Genomic DNA, 19,450 nt, shown 5'->3' on the forward strand with positions numbered 1-19,450 from the left:
AGGCAGTAACGTTACTCAATAAGAATTGAGTCTGGCATGGCTATTTTATTTATATTTTTCATTGATGTGTGTGTTTTGTGACTGTGTGTGTAACCTGGGCGCTCATTCTCGTGTCACATGGCAAATCAAATTTACTTGTGGGTATTAATAAAGTTACCTTGAACCTTGAACTCCCAAATGATATTCACAAATTTTCATATAGAATATACACGTCTTTGATCCAACAGAAATGAACTGTGTAACTAAGTGGGTGGAGATGAGCTAAGGATAAAAACTAGTGTAAAAGAAAATTGTGGCTTCAGGGGTTCAAGGTGTGCGGTTTGTACCCGTGTCCATGCTTTTTCTACATAAACCAATTCAAACCAACCTACTGAATAATGGTCATTTTTGGGAGTGTATTTCTGGATTTCTGGCATGTTTGATATTTTGCTCATCCCTTGTGAGTGCATTGCACTGTTGAAGTGGTGCTGAGAGCAGCTGAGACCCAAAAAGTACCAGAACCACTCCGGGCGCATGCGCAAACATGCGTCAACACGGCTCGCCAGCTATTACAGTAATTTTACAGAGTTTTCTCCTTTCAGAAATTATGTATGATTTTTCAGAAATCTGGAAAAGTGATTGTCTTATCATGTACTGTGATATAATGTAGGCAATACTTAGAGCTCCATGCAATAGGAACCTGAGCGTCGACCAGAACCAACCAATGGTGTTAGACTACCGCTTACATGCTTCACATCTAACAGTACCTCGACTGATGCAGAGTTGATGAACTTTTCATGGACAAGAAAGTATCTAAAATATAAATATATGAGAATAATACTTATAAAACAATGTATTTTAGCTGTTTGTCGGCTACAGAAGGACATAATAAACAAGAAATTTGAAGTCGCCATCTCAAAAAAACAGGAGAAATTATTTGTGTGATATGCTTGTCAGCCACTAGATGGTGCCATCAGATCAGAGAAATACTCCGGAAAGAGACTAACTCACGTTGGTTGTTTTTATTAATACACTTTTTTTCACTGGTTTCCTTATATAGGAAACTTTTTACTGATTGGCTTGATGAACTGACCTGTATTAGAATGTTTATTATGCGAAGTGCCTTGAGACGACTCGTTGTGATTTGGCGCTATATAAATAAACAAATTGAATTGAGTAAATCCGCTGCTCCTCCACGTGGAGAGGAGCCAGTTGAGGTGGCTCGGGCATCTGGTCAGTATGCCATGCTGGTGAGGTTTTCTGGGTATATCTAACCAGTAGGAGACCTAAAGGAAGACCCAGGACATGCTGGAGGGACTACACTCATCTAAAGGATTATCAGGAACACCTGTTCAACTTCTCCTTAATGCTATCAATCAATCAATCAATCAAATTTTATTTCTAAAGCGCTTTTCAAACAAAGTGTTATTCAAAGTGCTTTACAAAATGACCCCAGATTCCCATAACAGGTTAAAAACATTAACAAACATATGCAATCACACGCACACACACACAGACTCACACACACACACACGAGTAAAAATTATATTAGGCTGAGTCCAGATGAGCCAAATATGGTAACGCAAGGAAACGCCATCAGAGGAGCCGTCTGCCCCGGCAGCATCAGGTCTTCCACACTAAGTCAGGGCGCTCAGTGGAGGGGGAGCATAGACCCCCACCTATAGAGCGCCCAGGAAGCTACAGTCGACCACCGCTCCCGGGGCAGAGGGCCCCCACAGAGGAAACACTGGATTAAAATGAGTAAAAATATTAAAAAAAGAGCTAATATAAATGACAACAATTAGAAAATAAGTAATAAATAAAATCATAGACAGTAAAATAATAATTTAAATAATAAAACTGTGCTAAAGTATAATCATATAGAACATGCAAAGCAAGTAATAAAATATAATCATGTAAAACGAGAAATAAAACTGTAGTAAATATTTAGATAAAAGCTAACCTAAAAAGATGGGTCTTGGCTATTATATAATCAACCTACCACATGGCAATTGCTTCAATACATTTAGGGGTGAGGTCCTGGTCAAGACAATCTCATGAACTCCAAACTGAATGTCAGAATGGGAAAGAAAGGTGATTTAACCAATTTTGAGCGTGGCATGGTTGTTGGCGCCAGACGGTCTTAGTGTTTCGCAATTCAATTCAATTCAATTCAAGTTTATTTATAAAGCGCCAAATCTCGACAAGATTGGAATACAAATACCTTGGAGTTCACCTGGACAACAGACTGGACTAGAGAAAGAACAGCCAAGCCGTTTACAAGAAGGGACACAGCAGACTGCACTTCTTGAGGACGCTTAGGTCCTTCAGTGTCTGTAGCAAGATGCTGCAGATCTTCTACAAGTCTGTTGTTGAGAGTGTAATCTCTTCAGCCATCGTCTGTTGGGGTAGCAGCATCAGAAGCAGGGACCTGAAAAGGCTCAACAGCCTAATAAAAAAGGCTGGTTCTGTTCTGGGGACTGTGGAACCGCTGGAGGAGATAATGCAAAGAAGGATTCTCCAGAGAATCAAGAACATGATGGACAACCCTGAGCATTCTCTTCACAAGACTGTCCGACAACGGAAGAGTGTCTTCAGTCAGAGGCTTCTTCAGTTTGGCTGCAACACTGACCGCTACTGGAGATCCTTCCTGCCAACAGCCATTGTAATATACAACAACTCTTTGATGACTTGATTATTATTATTATTCTGAGCTACTACAGCAATCAGTTTCCCTCTGGGATTAATAAAGTATTTTTGAATTTGAATTGAATTGAATATATAGTATATATATAGTAAAAAGAATTGGTCCAAGCACTGAACCCTGTGGTACTCCACAAGTAACCCTGGAGTATGAAGACGATTTGTCATGTACATTTACAAAATGAAATCTGTCAGACAGGTAGGATTTAAACCAGCCTAACGCTGTTCCTTTGATCCCTACAACATGTTCAAGTCTTTCTAAAAGAACATTGTGATCAACTGTGTCAAAGGCAGCACTGAGATCTAACAAGACTAGAACAGACACAAGATTCTTATCTGAGGCCATAAGAATATCATTTGTAACTCTCACTAATGCAGTTTCAGTGCTGTGATACTCTCTAAAACCAGACTGAAATTCCTCAAACAGAGCATTAGTGTTTAAATGCTCACATACTTGGATGGCCACTATTTTCTCCAGGACTTTGGATAAAAATGGAAGGTTAGATATTGGTCTATAACTCATTGGGTCATCTGGATCCAGAGAAGGCTTCTTAAGTGAAGGTTTGATTACAGCAACCTTAAAATCCTGTGGTACATACCCATACCCATTTACTAAGGATAGATTGATTATATCTAGAATGGGGGCAGTAACCAAAGGAAATGCATCTTTAAATAATTTGGTTGGGATTAGATCCAAAATGCAAGTTGAAGGTTTAGATGAAGCTAATATTTTTGATAAATCTGAAAGCTCAACTGGATCAAAACGGTTCAAGCACAGATGAGGTTCTACAGTCACCTCTGATGCTGCCTCACTTACTGAGGAAGAAGAAATCACATTAGGGAGGAAGCTAAAGATTTTGTTTCTGATAGAATTAATTTTTCTTGTAAAAAATCCCATGAAGTCATTGCTGCTGAGGGCTAAGGGAATAGATGGCTCAGAGCTATGATTCTGTGTAAGTTTGGCAACTGCACTGAAAAGAAATTTAGGATTATGCTTATTCTCCTCAATGAATGCTGAAAAATAAGCAGTTCTAGTTTGTCGAAGCTTATTTTTATAAAGCACAAGACTATTTTTCCAGGATAGGTAGGCCTCCACAATCTGCTCATTTACTGGGATTTTCCACACAACCATTTCTAGGGGTTACAAAGATATTTTTCATTAATTAAAACTAACTTAATGGATGGACTCCAAGTTTGGTTCATGCTTCAGTAAGATATGGGACTCAGACCAAATGCTCTACCACTAGCTCTACCAAGTGGGTTAGCTACTAGTTGAGGGGTTAACAGATCAGTATTTGTTCCTGTCACTCATTAATAAGCCCTCTCTGCTCTGGTTCAGTGGGTTTTACTCCTTGGAGATCTACTGAAGGTACTGTGACTAAGCTGTCAGGCCATCATAGTTTGATCCGTGTCACAGCCACTTAGATCTTGGACGGTTTTCAGCCTCCAAAAGATCAACATCCTCTCTTCTGACCCCAACATCTCACTGCCTCAGAGACATGCTGCTTGGGGTCTGGATCTCCCTCGCTGTTATGAAACCCTGTTTCCTTGTGACAACTGTATTCTGTTAACCATAGCAGAGTGTTGCCATAGTTTTCTAGGGATGGTTAAATAGAATAATGGTTGTAGTAAATCACCCAGCTGTAAGTCGCAAGTGCCTTTTCAATTATGAACTAAAATAGACGTACAACAGCTGCATCCTCAACCAGGTGTTGGTGGAGGGATTTTTGTTTTCCACCAAACCTGCCAAAGGTTCTAGTTTAATGTCTGATGTTTAGGGTCTAGAACAGCTAAGGTGTCACACAGTTGCTGAAATCAGACCTCATTATTGAGATTATTACATTATTTACAGCTTGTAGTGTAGATCATTGTTACCTTATCATCTCCCCTTTCTTCCTGCTGAATGTAGCACACCAGAGAGTCTACCAGCCCGTGCATGGCTCTCATCTTCCTCCTCGTCCTCTCATTTATGGAGCTCAGGTTTCTACAGACAGGCAGAAACATTCACTCACAAACCAGATCAGCCTGAAGGTACAATAAGTTATTACATTAAAATCAGGCACACATGAAAGTAAACATTTATACAGGCTGGACCAAATTCTATAAAATAGGTCATTGTTACCTTATCATTATTTCCTGCTATTTCGGCTGTTAACTTCATTTTTTCTCCAAGTGGTTTGCTCCCCAGCCTTTAAAACTTGTCACATTCTGATTTGTCTAAAAATTTATGAACAATATTTAATAAATACAAGGATCACTTCCTGATCTGGTTAGCTCTCCTGCTGCCTCCTGGTTCAGCCGACTGGTGAGCAAGCACTTGGAACCATCCTCTCTTCTGACCCCAAGGTCAAAGTCTCTCTGCAACGCTTGCGAGTGATGTCAGACAACGGCTCTTTTAAGAGACACCCAACACCTCAGATGTGGAACGTCTAATAGGCGGACCCTGTTGGCATCTCATAGCCAGATGATATCTGAATTCAAAGGGAGCTACGACTCTTTGGGGTCCTGTGGTCACGACATCCAGCGGACCTCACCACTCGGGCCATCTTCTCTCCGGACCCCCGGGAGTGACCTTAACATGGGTATCATAGACTATGCACAACGGCATCGGATGGTTTTATGAATAATCTCTAGCTTATCAAGCCATACAGCCAAACTGATTTTACAACCCAGACACCACAGTCTCTCTCAGACACTTACAAGGTTTTGCTGAAAACATCTAGCTTACATTTCATTTGCTGTCTGTTATCTGTACAACCATCATTTCATTCATATTTTGTCATGTATAATCACTTAGTTTAGGAAAAATATAATTAAATACATTTTTTATAAAACTATATCGTTGACTTGAATCAATATGAAGTCTGTGTTCCCTGAATAGTCAAAGAACCTAGGATCATCTAAATCAAACATTAACTAAATAAAATTCTAGCTAATTTTCAGCACTACAGCAGGTAATCTAGTAATGAGAAGGTTGCAGGTTTGATGCCGGCTCCGACGAGAGAATTTTGCTGTTGTGTTCTAGGGCAAAACACTTCAACCACCTAAGGACTCCACCTTAGAATCGGTCTCTTCTGAGCTGACATGAGCGAGGTGACTCATGTTCATCAGCTGTATGGGAACATGCTATATGATGCTAAACAGAAACATGCTGATGCGTCCAGCATGGCGTCACCTGAGGCAGCCGGTGGTGTTGTAGAAAATCTCCCTCTCAGATGGGTTCAATGGGAGGTTCTTGCACAGTGGAACCAAAACCTTTTCAGTGAGCAGAGACAAAGCTTCGATCGCCAGCCTCTCCTTCAGACTGTCTCTGGAGGACAGATTCCAGAGGACACCTGAAACCCAACAAAACGTTTTAACACCTGTGGGACTGAAGGAGCAGCAAACAAGAACATTTATGTTAAAGCTCAGTGATGCTCAGGCAGTTTGTTCCCACCTGTTATTGTCTTCCGCAGCTCTTCGTCTGGTTGGTTCAAGATGTTTACCAGAGGCATCAGTCCGCCTGCCTCGATGAGGGTGGTTTTGTTGTCAGCATTCTCGTATATGAGGTTCCTCGTAGCTGCAGTAGCATAACGCTGGACTTCCAGACTTTCGCTGGAGAACAGGCGCACCAGAGCTGGGATACCTCCGAGGGCTCGAACCTTAGAGGCAGTACAGATGTCAAAATACAGTCCTGATCAAAGTTTAAGACCACTTAAACTTAGTCAAAAACAATCTTTTGCATGGTTGGATCTTAACAAGGTTCCAAGTAGAGCTTCAACATTAAATAGAAGCAATGGGAATTGAGCAGCAATTTATGAAAGAAAGTTTTATTCTCTGCAGAGAAGACATTGATGGTCTTGATGGTTTCCAACGTGACTGCCATGACAAGTAGATCCGACTGGAGATGTTTTCGGCTTAGTGGAGGGGATGCCCCGTGTCCTCGAAAAGGGGGGTTATGTAGCCTCCAGGAATGGTCAGTTTTTCATCTACATTTTGACCTTCAGTATCTGGCCATTTGGAGACATAAGTCTTAACTGGTGCTTGCAATCTGCAAGAAAGATACTGTTGGTTGGCCAAGGTCCCTTGCAAGCTCACTTTTATCTAAGACTGGTTTTTATTCACAGAACAAGACGGATGAACAATATGAGTAACTAATCATTTAATCATATAATGAAATGGACAATACGGTTAAATGAAATGTTTTGATTAATCTGTGCTTAAATTACTGAAGTTGAAATGATTATTATTACATTGAAAGATTAAGAAGGATGAAATGAAACATATGACCCATATATTGAATCAGCACACTGACTGGACAAGACACACTCACCATATCTCCATGACACAAGTTAAAATTAATGTCACTGCACATAGATATCTTCTTATCCACAAAATCAGCATCTTCATATCTGAGGGAGGTGTGTATCTGAGTTTGTTGGCAAAACCCCTTTACAGGGCAAGTTCTAACTTATCAGTGAAGCAAAATATGGCCATTATTCAAACAGCATCACTTTCGGAGTGATTTCAGTTGAGCCTAACTCTGACTGGCCATCGGAGGAAGCCTCTGCTCCCATCGCATCTTTGACAAGCTGTCAAAACCTGTTGCACGCTACAACTGATACCGCAAACGGTTCCTTCAGAATAAAGCTGAACCAGCTTAGACTCCTTACGAGTCCTCCATAGACGCAAATAACTACCTGTCGTGACCTGGAGACATCTCGAGACCGGTCTAGTCGGCACTGTGGTTTCTTCTATGGACTTCGGTACCTTCGGGTTCCCCAGACTTCCACATTCCGGATCTACCACGGGGGTCTCAGAGGGGTTCGTAGACTCGACAGATTGCGTCTGATGTGGTTTTATAAACCATCACTATAGTTTAGAGCAGACCAAATTCACTCCCACTCAGAACTCAGTTTCTTCAGATACGAAGGTTCTGATAACATCACATTCACACATCATCACATCTCACATTCCATCCACTTAGATTCATCCATCACAGAAAGTGTTTGCTAGTTGTCATGTTTTTAATTGTTTAGAAAAGAAATGTCTTGCCTTTTAGAAACTTGACTCTGTCTGAATTAATACGAAGTGTCTTACGATCCCTGAATAAACAACGAATTCTAAATCTTCTGGTTAAACATTCAAAGAACATTCAGACTGGATTTCCATATTTGTATAGAAATTCACATCTTATTGGTCAAAGTGTAGTGCAGTGTATTGAGCTTAAAAAGCACCCAAAATACATACATATGCTAACCCTACAACTTCCATCAAGCATGTTGTAAAAATTTTTGACGTGATCAACAATAACAGTGGAGCTACTCATTTCTGTGTTTATGTGTAGAACGCTGAGTTCTGTTTTTCGTTTGTTGTTGTTGTTGTTGTTGGGGGGGGGGTTAGTGTTTCTTTGAAGGTGTGGTATTAAGCTTTTGATCAAGGGTAAAACAGACTGTTTCAGTTAAAGAGCTGTTTTCAATAAACTGCTGCTCAGAAAATGATAAATGGCCTGTATTTGATATAGCACCTTCTAGAGTCCTAGAACCCCCCCCCCCCCCCCCCCAAGATGCTTTACAACACAATCAGTCATTCACCCATTCACTCACTGATGGTGATGAGCTACAATGTAGCCACAGCTGCTCTGGGGTGCACTGACAGAGGAGAGGCTGCCAGGCACAGACGCCACCGGTCCCTCCGACACCACCAGCAGGCATGGCAGGTTAAGTGTCTTGCCCAAGGACACAACAGCAGCACTCTCTGCCGGGAGCTGGGATCTATCCTACAACTGTTACTGGACAGCCTGCTCTCCCTCCTGAGCTACTGCTGTCTGGAAATTGTTTTGTCTCAATGCCATTTCCTCCTTTTTTATGTTGAAGCCCAACTCGTTAAAATCCAACCATGCAAAAAAATGACTTTTGCCCTTTTTTCAGATGGCCTTAAACTTTTGATAGGGAATGTGGTTTATTCTACTAAAATCAAGTACTATTACAAAAATCACATACTTGGTTTTTGGCATCGTTGCTATGGTAACACTGGTGCTGTATGTAAGCAGTGCCCAGAACCTGCAGAGCTGTCTCGGACTCAGACAGATATCTGACTGCTGTGGTCATGTCCAGACTCTGCATCCTACAACAAAAAGGCACATTCAGGTCACATCAGAACCTGAAAGCTGCTTGTTTCTCTACAGGCGGCTCACACAGCTGAGATCTCATCATCGACATCATCTTATTCAATAATATCCACTCATTCATGCCTTTCAGGCCTCAACACGTCAACATTTTATGATTTTTCACTCCTGAAAAGACGAGGGACTGATGAAGAGTTTTGTGTGTTCTTCCTGTAAACATGTTTTAAGAACCACAACAATACCAGCTCCTGTCTGAAGTCCTCTACACACATGTTCTGTACTGAAGACAGCTCAGGGCTGGAGGCAGGCTGGCCCAGCACCCTCTTCTTCCTCTGCAGAAGGTTGTCTTAAGCCTGATTCATGCTTCTCCGTCTGCGTCAGCGCGGAGACACGCAACGTCCCTGCGGGCCTGCTGGAGAGCTCCGCAAGGACGGACGGAGTCGGGCTCTCTTTTCTAAACATCCGTCAGTCGAGACGGACAACGCAAGCTTGTGATTGGTCAGGACGCCGCTGTCGTCTACAGCGCCGCCATTGCGCCCTCAAAAACATAAAGAGAGCCGAGGATAACTAGCGGCAGACACGGAGCAGCTTGAAGAATACCTCGCGAAAAAACTCTAAAAACATGAACGTTTAATTCCCCGTGACTGGAGGAGTGAAAAGATGCGCAGCAAGCGTTTTATTAGTGGACGGAAATGATAGGAAACGTGGGTTTAGAGGTGGCGAGCGCATGAAGAGGTGGAGGAGGATGAGAGACAAATATGTCCGTGTTAAAAGTCTCTTATATACACAAAAAACACAATATAAACACACGATCTTGGACCGATACATGACAGGATACCACAGAACAGCGCTACGCCCTCTGCTGTCCTGCCGGGGAATTGCTTTGCAACACTCTCCAGGAGACGGAGAAGTATGAGAGCAAAACGCTTCCGTTAACCCGTGCGTGTCTGTCCCTTACGGAGCTGACGGAGAAGCATGAACCAGGCTTTACGCGAACATCCCTGGAACCTGCAGACACGTCTAATGCCCTAAGGTCTCTGCTGCACTTTTCTGGAAACCGTTACTCCTCTGTGTGACAAACCGTTAGTCTAAGAGAAAGGAGACGTCTCACTCTGCCAGTGGATCGTTGCTGTGGATGGACGCTGTGTCCAGAACATCTGCTCCTTTACCAACACTCCTCAGAGAGCGGAGCGAGGCGGCCCGCTGCAGTGAAGCATTCTGGGACATGATGTTGTTGGCCCTGGATGTTGGCTGCTGCTGCCACTGTGCCCCCCAGCAGTCACCTGCACTGTGGAAGCCCCTCCCGTTGCCCACCCAGCCCTCCTGGCCGGAACCAGCGCTCTGATGCTGGTAGTACTGCTGCCTGTTGGTGATCCGGCTGATGGTGCGGTGAGACGGGCCTCTGTAGGTGTACTGGTAGGGTAGTGCCTCCTCCTGCTGCCACTGGCTTCTTTCTTGGGCCAGTATTCCACTCAGGCTGCGTCTGAGGTCACCAGACAGGGGAACGGAGGACGGGACGGAGGGGCTCTCTGGGTGAAAAGCCCCAGTCACAGGAAATTGGTCTTCCTGGCAAAGGGACTTTGAGCGCCTGCTTCTGCCGTGCACCTGGAAGCTGCTTTGGACTGTGCTGGTTTCCTTATGTCTCAGCCTGGAGCTGCTCGTGACATCAGAGCGGGACGAGAACCCAGAGGTTTGGGGAGGTACAGCGGACACCTGGAAGGCAGGTGGTTTAAAAACACATTAGAAGACCTGAAGCAGAAGTACTTGATTCTGGTAAAAAAAAAACATTAATGCAGCAAAAGGGTAAGAGAGAGCTTCATGTTTCTGGTGAAACGCTGGTTACTAATCTGCAGGAAGCAGACTCCACCCCCCATAATGTTAACAGGCCAGTTAAAGCCACAGCTGAGCTTCCTGTTTATGACCAGCTCCTGTCTCCACCATTGTTCTTGACTGGGAGCCTGCAGCTTCCATCTTCCCTCTGGCGGAGAACCCACCAGTCACAGCAGGAAGCTCCTACACAATACCTGCTCCGAGTGTGTGTGTGTGTGTGTGTGTTCCAAATTACCATCCTCAATTTACTGGGAGGACTGGTGTTCAGACAGTCTGCTAATTACTACATAGCTGTTCATAAATAATATCTGATCCCACCAAGTCCAGACCAAGCGACTTGAAGTTTGTTATTCTAAGATGGGAGGGATCAATCATATATTTAAAAACATACAAATCCTGCAGAGGTCTGGTTAGGTTCTGCAGGAGGTTCTACTGGTCAGACAGGTTTTCACAACAGAAACAGCTTCACAGGATGAGGCTCCAGAGGCAGGACATGGTGCAAAATGGAAAAGGAACACACACACACACACGAGTGCAGGGTGAGGCTTCAGTGTTCTTGTTTGACGCGGTTGATCAGATGTTTCCTCAGCACTCATAACCAGTATTCTGGGTGTCTCTCATCCAGATCCACACAGAAACCACCCAGATCCGAACCATGCAGCTTCATTAAGAAAAGCTTCAGAGCAGTGTTGTTTGTGGCCGGCATCCAAAAATGCGTTTTAATTTTAGTCAGCTTCATTCGACCACAACTCCGAATAGTTTCAGTCGACAAATATTTTTGTTTTTAGATTTAAAAAAATATTTATTAGATTATGTATTATTATTGTAAAATTATGTATGACTCTTTAACAAATGAGTTTGTAGATCACACACGTACTCGTTTATTATTTATATTATAGATGCTAGCCACCTCAGCTGGCTCCTCTCGACGTGGAGGAGCAGTGGGAATACTCCGAGCCCAAACAAAATTATTTAGTCGTCGTTCACGAAAACAACACCGCTCTAGAGGCGTTTCTTTCCTGCTGGATGACTTATTTAAAATATAATAATCAAAACTATTTTCACAATAATCAAACCAAAAGAATGCTTATCGAGGTGAAGACCAGGTGCTGACGATGTTACTGTGTACTTACAGCCATGATGCGGGTGGGCGTGTTTATCATGGACCTGGAGCTGAAACCATGTGTCTGGGTATAACTCTTGGTTTCAGGAGGGATGTAGTCTAAACAAAAGGAGGGAAAGACATCATGTTAGTGTTCATCATAGTCCAGCATCTGGATCCTTATCGCACTTAAATGAAACTATATTAGCGATTTTGGTTCAAACAACTGGGAATATTTTTATTTACTTCTGAGGAACTTTGACGATATAAAATAGAAAGTGCTTCTAATTTCAGAGAGATTTTTAGCCAGACACAAAATCACTCGTGAGATTGTTTAAGTTGAAAAGTTGAAAATTGAAGTTCAGGGCCACAGGAGGAGATCTGATATTCCTGAGGCTGTGGATTGTTGTGAGACCGTCTAGGGCTGGGGTGTCCTTGCAGGCCACAAAAATGTGATTATTTTTTATTTTAAATTGCAAAACACTTTAGGGATTTATAAAATGTTTGTACTGCTCCAAAATGTTCATCATACTATCAAAATCTCTAATCATAAACATGTTAAATCCCTAATTGCCCGTGTCCACCAGTGGGTTTGTTTGGGTGTTGCCCATCGACATATATACTGGACAATTCGTTTCCATAAACTCCAATAATTCGTTTTTAAGCCAAAATGGGAGGTGGCCACCACCGCCATTTTGATCGTGTCACAGGTTCCGTAGAGCCCAGACAATTCCACTAAAGGGAAAAGAGGTGGAGCTGACGGCGGGGCTGTAAGGCTGGGATCAAATGACGACACCCGTCGAACTGAAGCTATGTAGCTACAAGCTAACGCGGAGGTGGGAGCTAAGCTAATGGAGGTAGCTACGTAGCTACAACTGGAGTTAAGTGTGCACAACACCGGAGCTTCTGAGTCAGAGATACGCCGGGCTGACCGCTGGGGGGAACCGGGTGGAACACAGAAGAAGAAGAAGAAGAAGAAAGTATCATTTCTATAGCACCTCTCAAGATAAAAATCACGAGGCGCTTCAACAAAACAAAAAGTGTAAAAATATAAAAAAGAATTTAGAAAGTGGTTAAAATATATTTAAAATGAGCAAAAAATGACAATTGTGATTAAAAAATGTAAAGAAACAGTGAATAGATAAGAGGGAATCAGTGGATCCTGAGGAAGGTGGAATAGGTGGGAGAGCAGAATAAAGAGAGAGAGGTGAAGAAGGTCGTACAAAAGCCAGCTTGAACAGGTGAGTCTTCAGCTGCTTTTTAAAGGAGACCACTGAGTCCACTGATCTCAGGCTCAGGAGGAGAGAGGTCCAGAGTCTGGGGGCCACAGCAGCAGATGTTCTGTCAGCCTGGTGCTGCACAACTAGTAGGCTTTGATCACTGGAGCTCAGGGACCTGCTGGGGGTGTAGGGACTAAGAAGATCACCAATGTAAGATAGTGCTTGTCCATGTAAGGCCCTATAGACCAGAACCAGGATCTTGAAATGAACCCTGAAGTTGACTGGCAGCCAGTGAAGCTGGAGGAGAAGCGGGGTGATGTGGGTGTGTTTGGAGGACTTGGTCAGAAGCCGAGCACAGGCGTTCTGAACCACCTGTAGACGGTTCAGGGAGGTTCTGCTCAGACACGTGAAAAGAGAGTTACAGTAGTCTAAGCGTGAGGAGATGAAGGTGTGGAGAACTGTCTCAAGTTCAGAGCGGGACAGAATGGGACTCAGCTTAGCAACGTTCCTGAGATGGAAGAAGGAAGAGCCAACAAGAGAACTGACATGAGAATCCAGGGTGAGAGCTGGGTCAAAGGTCACGCCAAGATTCCTGACAGAAGGTTTGGTGTGAGAAGCAAGCTGACCAAGAGAGTCTCTGACTTCGGGAACCAGCTTGTCTGGGGCACAGATGAGGATCTCAGTCTTATCTTCATTCAGCTGAAGAAAGCTCCCACCATCCAGGTTTGGATAGAGTCTAAGCAGGTGTGTAACAGCTGCAGCTTAGCCATCTCATGGGGCTTAAAGGAGATGTACAGTTGGATGTCATCTGCATAAAGATGGTAGGAGATTCCTTTGAAGGAGCTCAGGATGTGCTGAAGAGGAAGCAGATAGAGGAGGAAGAGCAGAGGCCCCAGCACAGAACCTTGTGGGACACCATGGGTAAGAGAGGTGGTGGAGGACCTAAACTTGGAGACGGCCACAGAAAAGCAGCGCTCAGAAAGATAAGAAGAGAACCACTCCAGAGCAGATTCTGATAGGCCTACCCAGTCTCTCAGCCTCTCCAGTAGCAGGTGATGGTCAAAAGTGTCAAAGGCTGCAGTCAGGTCCAGCAGGACCAGAACAGAACAGTCCCCTGCATCACTGTGAGTCAGAAGGTCATTAGAGACCCTAAGAAGAGCTGTTTCAGTAGAATGAGCTCTACGAAAACCTGACTGGAAGCTATCATAGATGTTATGTTCATCAAGAGCAGCTGTGAGTTGTTTAGCCACAACCTTTTCCAAGATCTTGGAGATGAACGGAAGTTCAGAGATGGGTCTGAAGCTGCTATGGAGAGAGGGGTCGAGACTCGGTTTTTTAAGAAGCGGGTGGATTACAGCGTTCTTAAAGTAAGCAGGGACCTGACCAGAAACCAGAGAAGCATTAATTATAGAGAGCACGCTGGGACCGATGGACTGAAAAGCACTTTTAAACAAAGATGAGGGTTAAGCCGGGCGGACTCTGTGCGACTTTTTCACTCGTAGCGTTCAGCTTCAGCTCAAACTGTACGACTTCCTCGCAGAGCAGATCTCACGAGTCATGTGCTCACACTGCACGACCCAGTTCTCGCATGCGACCTGACTGCTCACACTGTACGTCTGGTAGCAACACGTCGGCCCTAAAAATATGCTAAAAATAGCAGTTTTTACTCAACACGTCAGACGTTTTTGTCTTGTTTTGCCTGTTGTCCTTCGGGAGTGCTGCAGGAGGACACACAGGGATTTATGGGGGTTGGATGAGGAAAACGAAATAAAGAAAGTAAACCTGTGTTTTGTGATCAGTTTAATTTGACATGAACACGACAAACACGCTTCTTGACAATCTTTGTGAGTAAAAAAACGTGAAGAAATAAAAACAAAAACGTGTGTTATTAGGGAAATAGCGGGCGAGCGGCGTTGATGCAGGATTGCGCATGCGCCGTGAGCGGTTCTGGTACTTTTTGGGTCGCAGCTGCTCGCAGCGCTGCTTCAACAGTGCGATACCCTCACGAGGGACGAGCAAAATATTAAACACACCAGAAGTCCGTGCAACCTCACGACTGCTGATCGGCAGCTGGTCACGTGGTGTTAATCGCCTCTCGTAACCCCCGTACACTACGCTCAGCGCAAAACTCGCCCCGATCTCGTGGATTCTCGCACGAGTGGAAAATCGGCTCAAAAAAGTGAAAAAGTCGCGCAGTGTACGCCCGGCTTAAGATGTGGAGGGGGCATGCAGAGGTCTTCATAGAGTTAACTAGTTTGGTTAACTCAGGCAAAGAAACAGGAGCAAAGCTATCTAGGATGATGGGCCTGGTTGGAGTCGGGAGAGGCAGCGACAAGGCTGAAGGAGAGATGCTAGATCTAACCTTATTGACTTTGTCCACAAAGAAAGACAGAAATTTCTCACAGTCTGCAACAGAGTGGATGGAGGCTGTAGGAGAGGCAGGAGAGACGATGCTGCTGATGGTGGTGTAACAGAATGAAATGACTGTTTTCCACCTAAAAGTAATTTCCCCCCTTCTCCTCAGCAAGAACTAATCTGCATGAGATATTGTTCAAGGTCTCATGCTCTGCTTCTAAACTGTCTTCCTTTCCAGCCCAAGAGAAGAATGAAGACAAAGGACTCGTTCTGTTTAATAAATCAAATAACTCTATTTTTAATGAGCTAATCAAACAAAGTGTTAGTCAATAATAAGATGTGAACCAATTTGTGAAATGAAAATATTAATTACTTGATATTATAATCCTACAGAATATAATAAGTAATATACCTTTAAATATTTCCACTAGAGACTGATCACACGTAAGGTTAAGCCACATCACACATTGTTTTACTGATCCAATCAGAATCTTCCAGATCTGACGGAGGCGTGGTTTTGGTGGTGCTTGGTAAATCTGTCACCTTTTCATTCGACCGTAAATCAAAACATCCGAGTTATAAAACTATGCCCACGTCATCTTTAACTCCAGTTCAAAGCATTCTAGAGAAGTTGTCGGAGTGGCCAATCCGTAACTTTCCTCTTCAGCCGAAAGAACCAACGACAAGCTGGATTAAATCTGTTGCTGCTCAACCTTCTGCAACGGTTCCTTTCAGAATAAAAGCTGAACCATTACGACCCCGTTTTGGGTCTCGCTAGATGCCAACAAACTGTCGTGACCCGGAAGTATCCCAAGACTGGACTGGTCGGCGGCCACGGCTGTTCCACAGGCTTCGGCTCCAGAAAGGTCTAAGCTGGACCTCTACACCTCCTGATCTAGACAGGGACTTCCGAAAGGGTACGTAGACCGACAGAATGGCGTCTCAGTGTGTGTTATGAATCTCCAAATCAAAGCTTAGCGCAAAACATCATCTTCACTCCCATCAGAACTAATCGTTTCTCCGGATTTGCTGGTTCTGAACAACATTCCACATTACACCATTCTCCGTCTCACTTCACCTTAGTTACACCATACATTTAGTGTTTAAGTTAGTCTAGTTTTAATTTGTTTAGTAATAAATCTTTAAACTTTTAAAACTTGACTCTCTTTCTTTTGTCTCTGAGTGAATACGAAGTGGTTACATAATCCCTGCAATATAAAGTTCAAATCTTCTGGTCAAAAGTACCCACAGATCCATAAGTTTGATTTCATATTCACTATGGAATGTCATGTCTTACTGTTCATTAAATAGATGAAAATTAGAATCTTACAATTTTAAACAGCACCTTGGGGTTCCCTTTGCTCTGGGACACCAGGTTGGAGAAGTAGGAAACCCTCGTGTCTCTGACTGCAGAGTTAAAGGATGTCAGAAGATCCTTTAGGTGCAGCAGATGGACGTGGAGATGGGTTTTCTTCCACAAACGCTCAATATTTCTGCATTGGCGCTTCAGGCTGCGATGGCTGTCATTAAACCAGGGAGTTGGGTTCACTGCAGGACCTGATCTGGTTCTGACAGGACAGATGTTTTCCAGAATGGAGAGGCAGTGCTCGTTAAACTGAGAAGTTAAGGAATCTGGGTCATTATCAGAAGAACAGGGTGGATCAAAAGCAGCAGAAAAATTGCTAGCTGTGCTCTCATTAAGAAAACGAGAACTAACCATACGGCGAGCGGGAGGTGGGGACCGTTTTCAGGTGAGGCCGAGGCTCAGACTGAGGCCTTTCCCCGGAGCTAGCTCTGTGGTCACGTGGGTCTGATGCTCATTAATTATACAGAATTTTAGGCTTTTAATACACTTAAACAGAAGAGTGACAACAAAATTCACCCCCCTCAGAGTTGTCATGAATGTAAACTAGATCATTTAAACCAAAAACATGTTCTGGTACCAGGCTGTAAACATGTTTATTTCTGCTGTGAAATTGGTATTTTTAACATGGGAGTCAATGAGGATTTGCTCGCTTCTGATACCAGCCCCTAGTGGATGAGGGTGGAACTGCAACTTTTTTCACTTCCGTGTTGGCTTCAATTTCAGACCCGAATTATGGGGCTTAGTGTTGCCGCCACGACAGGCACCGACCACCCTGCGGCCACAGCTGCAGTCAGCCGCCTCGAGAAAGCTGGAGACACAAGTGCAAAAAAGTTTATAAAGGCATTTGAGGTGCCACTTGAAATCACTCTGAGGGCCATAAATGCCCCCCAGGCTGTACCTTGTCTAGGGACTAGATTCAAAGGTGTCGTGGTTCAGATTAATAGATCTGCTTTTTGTCCGTGGATTGGTGATGCCATCTGAGATGGTTCTGTGGCTTGGGCCAAATCGTAGAAGTGGACTGCACGTTTACATCTCAGCCAGCCAGAGCCTTGTGTTTACCAACCAGATGGATCAATAGATGGGCTCATCACTTGTGGGAGGGACCAAAGGGGTTGGGTGTAGTGTGAGATGTGTGTACCAGGTGGACCCCCCCATCTTCTCCAAGTAGTGCTCACTGCAGAACCACAAAGGTGGAGCTGCACCAGAGTCAGCCTGGCCCATTCCATCAGAGTCAGTCCAATTCTTTGTCTTTGTCTTTATTTTGAACATGCATGCATACACATTGTAATACCCAGCCCCCACAATGCAGGACAGAAATTCAGTCCAATGCGGAAGTGATATGAATTGCAGTTCCACCCTCATCCACTGGGGGCTGGTGTCAGAAGCGAGCAAATCCTCATTGACTCCCATGTTAAAAATACCAATTTCACAGCAGAAATAAACATGTTTACAGCCTGGTACCAAAACATGTTTTTGGTTTAAATGATCTAGTTTACACTCATGACAACTCTGAGGGGGGTGAATATTTTCTCACTCTTCTGTTTATGTAGCCTAGTGAACTAGACCAAATTCTTGCTTTGCAAAGTTTAGTCTAGGCATGCTCCTTTGGAACCTCCGCAGCTCCTACCAGGACTCTGGCTAGCCAATCACAGCTCTCTAGAGGGGTTTCAAACACATAAAGAGCTGTGATTGGTCCATAATGGTGGGCCAATCATAGTGCTCTATCTGCTTAAATCACAGAGCTTTATCCACTTTGTGGGCCAATCAGGGCACTCTGTATGCCTGGTGGGTGGGATGATGCAATAGAGTGAAACAAGAGTATGTCACATTCATTGTCCAGTGGAATGCGGAGATCATTTGAAAGACGACGGTAGAACCCGCCCCACAATCAAGAGTCGTGAGGGGAAAGGCCTCAGTCTGAGCCTCAGCCTCACCTGGAAACTGTTCCGTCATTTTTAGTCTCTCAACTTAGACCAGCAGTTGTAGCATTTGAGCGTTCTTTTTTGGATATTATTTGTGCAATTGTTGGACAAAATGACTTGCTGTGGCATTAATTGCACTAATAGAGCGTCCAAGGAGTCTCCACTTCATTTTTTTCAGTAAGTAAAATTATATTTATGTATTTTAGGTCACTGCCGAGCCGAGCTTAGAGTTTAACATGTACTGTTTAACCATGAAATGTAAATGTAATAGGGTAAAACCCAGTGCATTTAACATAATGCTGCACTTTAGAAAATGGGTTGAAATATAACATGTTGGTGGAGCTGGGTTCCCATTATCGGCTTGTGGAGCTCTCGGGAGACCGATGGTTTTCCACCCGGTTCTCCCCTCCCCGCAGCTCGGCGCATCTCTGATCGCCGCGGCTTCTGTCTGCTGCGCGGGCTGCCGGCTTGTGGAGCTCTGGGATGGAAACCTTTCCACCCGGTTCTCCCCAGCAGCAGCTCTGCGCATCTCAGTTTGCAGCTGCGCTTGTCTGCTGTGCAGCTGCCGGCTTGTGGAGCTCTCGGAGACCTCTGTGTTCCACCCGGTTCTCCCCAGCGGTCAGCCCGGCGTATCTCTGACTCAGAAGCTCTGGTGTTGTGCACAGTTAACTCCGGTTGTAGCTAGGTTGCTACCTCCGTTAGCTTAGCTCCCACCTCCGCGTTAGCTTCAGGTTAGCTTGTAGCTAGTTCGACCGGGTGTCGTCAGTTGATCCCAGCCTTACAGCCCCACCCTCAGCTCCTCCTCTCTTCCCTTTTGTGGAATTGTCTGGGCTTGAGGAACCTGTGACACGATCAAAATGGCGGTGG

The 19,450-nt window shown here is 44.2% G+C and overlaps 1 protein-coding gene across 4 annotated transcripts in view; it reads right to left on the reverse strand.

The window, feature by feature from the left end:
* LOC139071709 (plakophilin-3-like) overlaps positions 1–19,450 on the reverse strand; it is an 80,852-nt gene that overhangs the window by 34,677 nt on the left and 26,725 nt on the right. For all 4 annotated transcript variants that reach the window (XM_070554592.1, XM_070554595.1, XM_070554594.1 and 1 more), the window contains exons 2-7: positions 11,752–11,840; positions 9,900–10,501; positions 8,664–8,787; positions 6,119–6,323; positions 5,858–6,017; positions 4,558–4,666 (exon numbers count right to left, since the gene is read on the reverse strand). In XM_070554592.1, coding sequence (XP_070410693.1) covers positions 4,558–4,666; positions 5,858–6,017; positions 6,119–6,323; positions 8,664–8,787; positions 9,900–10,501; positions 11,752–11,840 — 1,289 coding nt within the window. The remainder of the gene's footprint in view (positions 1–4,557; positions 4,667–5,857; positions 6,018–6,118; positions 6,324–8,663; positions 8,788–9,899; positions 10,502–11,751; positions 11,841–19,450) is intronic.

Source organism: Nothobranchius furzeri, chromosome 9, assembly GCF_043380555.1.
Source record: "Nothobranchius furzeri strain GRZ-AD chromosome 9, NfurGRZ-RIMD1, whole genome shotgun sequence".
NCBI classification, from domain to species: Eukaryota; Metazoa; Chordata; class Actinopteri; order Cyprinodontiformes; family Nothobranchiidae; genus Nothobranchius; species Nothobranchius furzeri.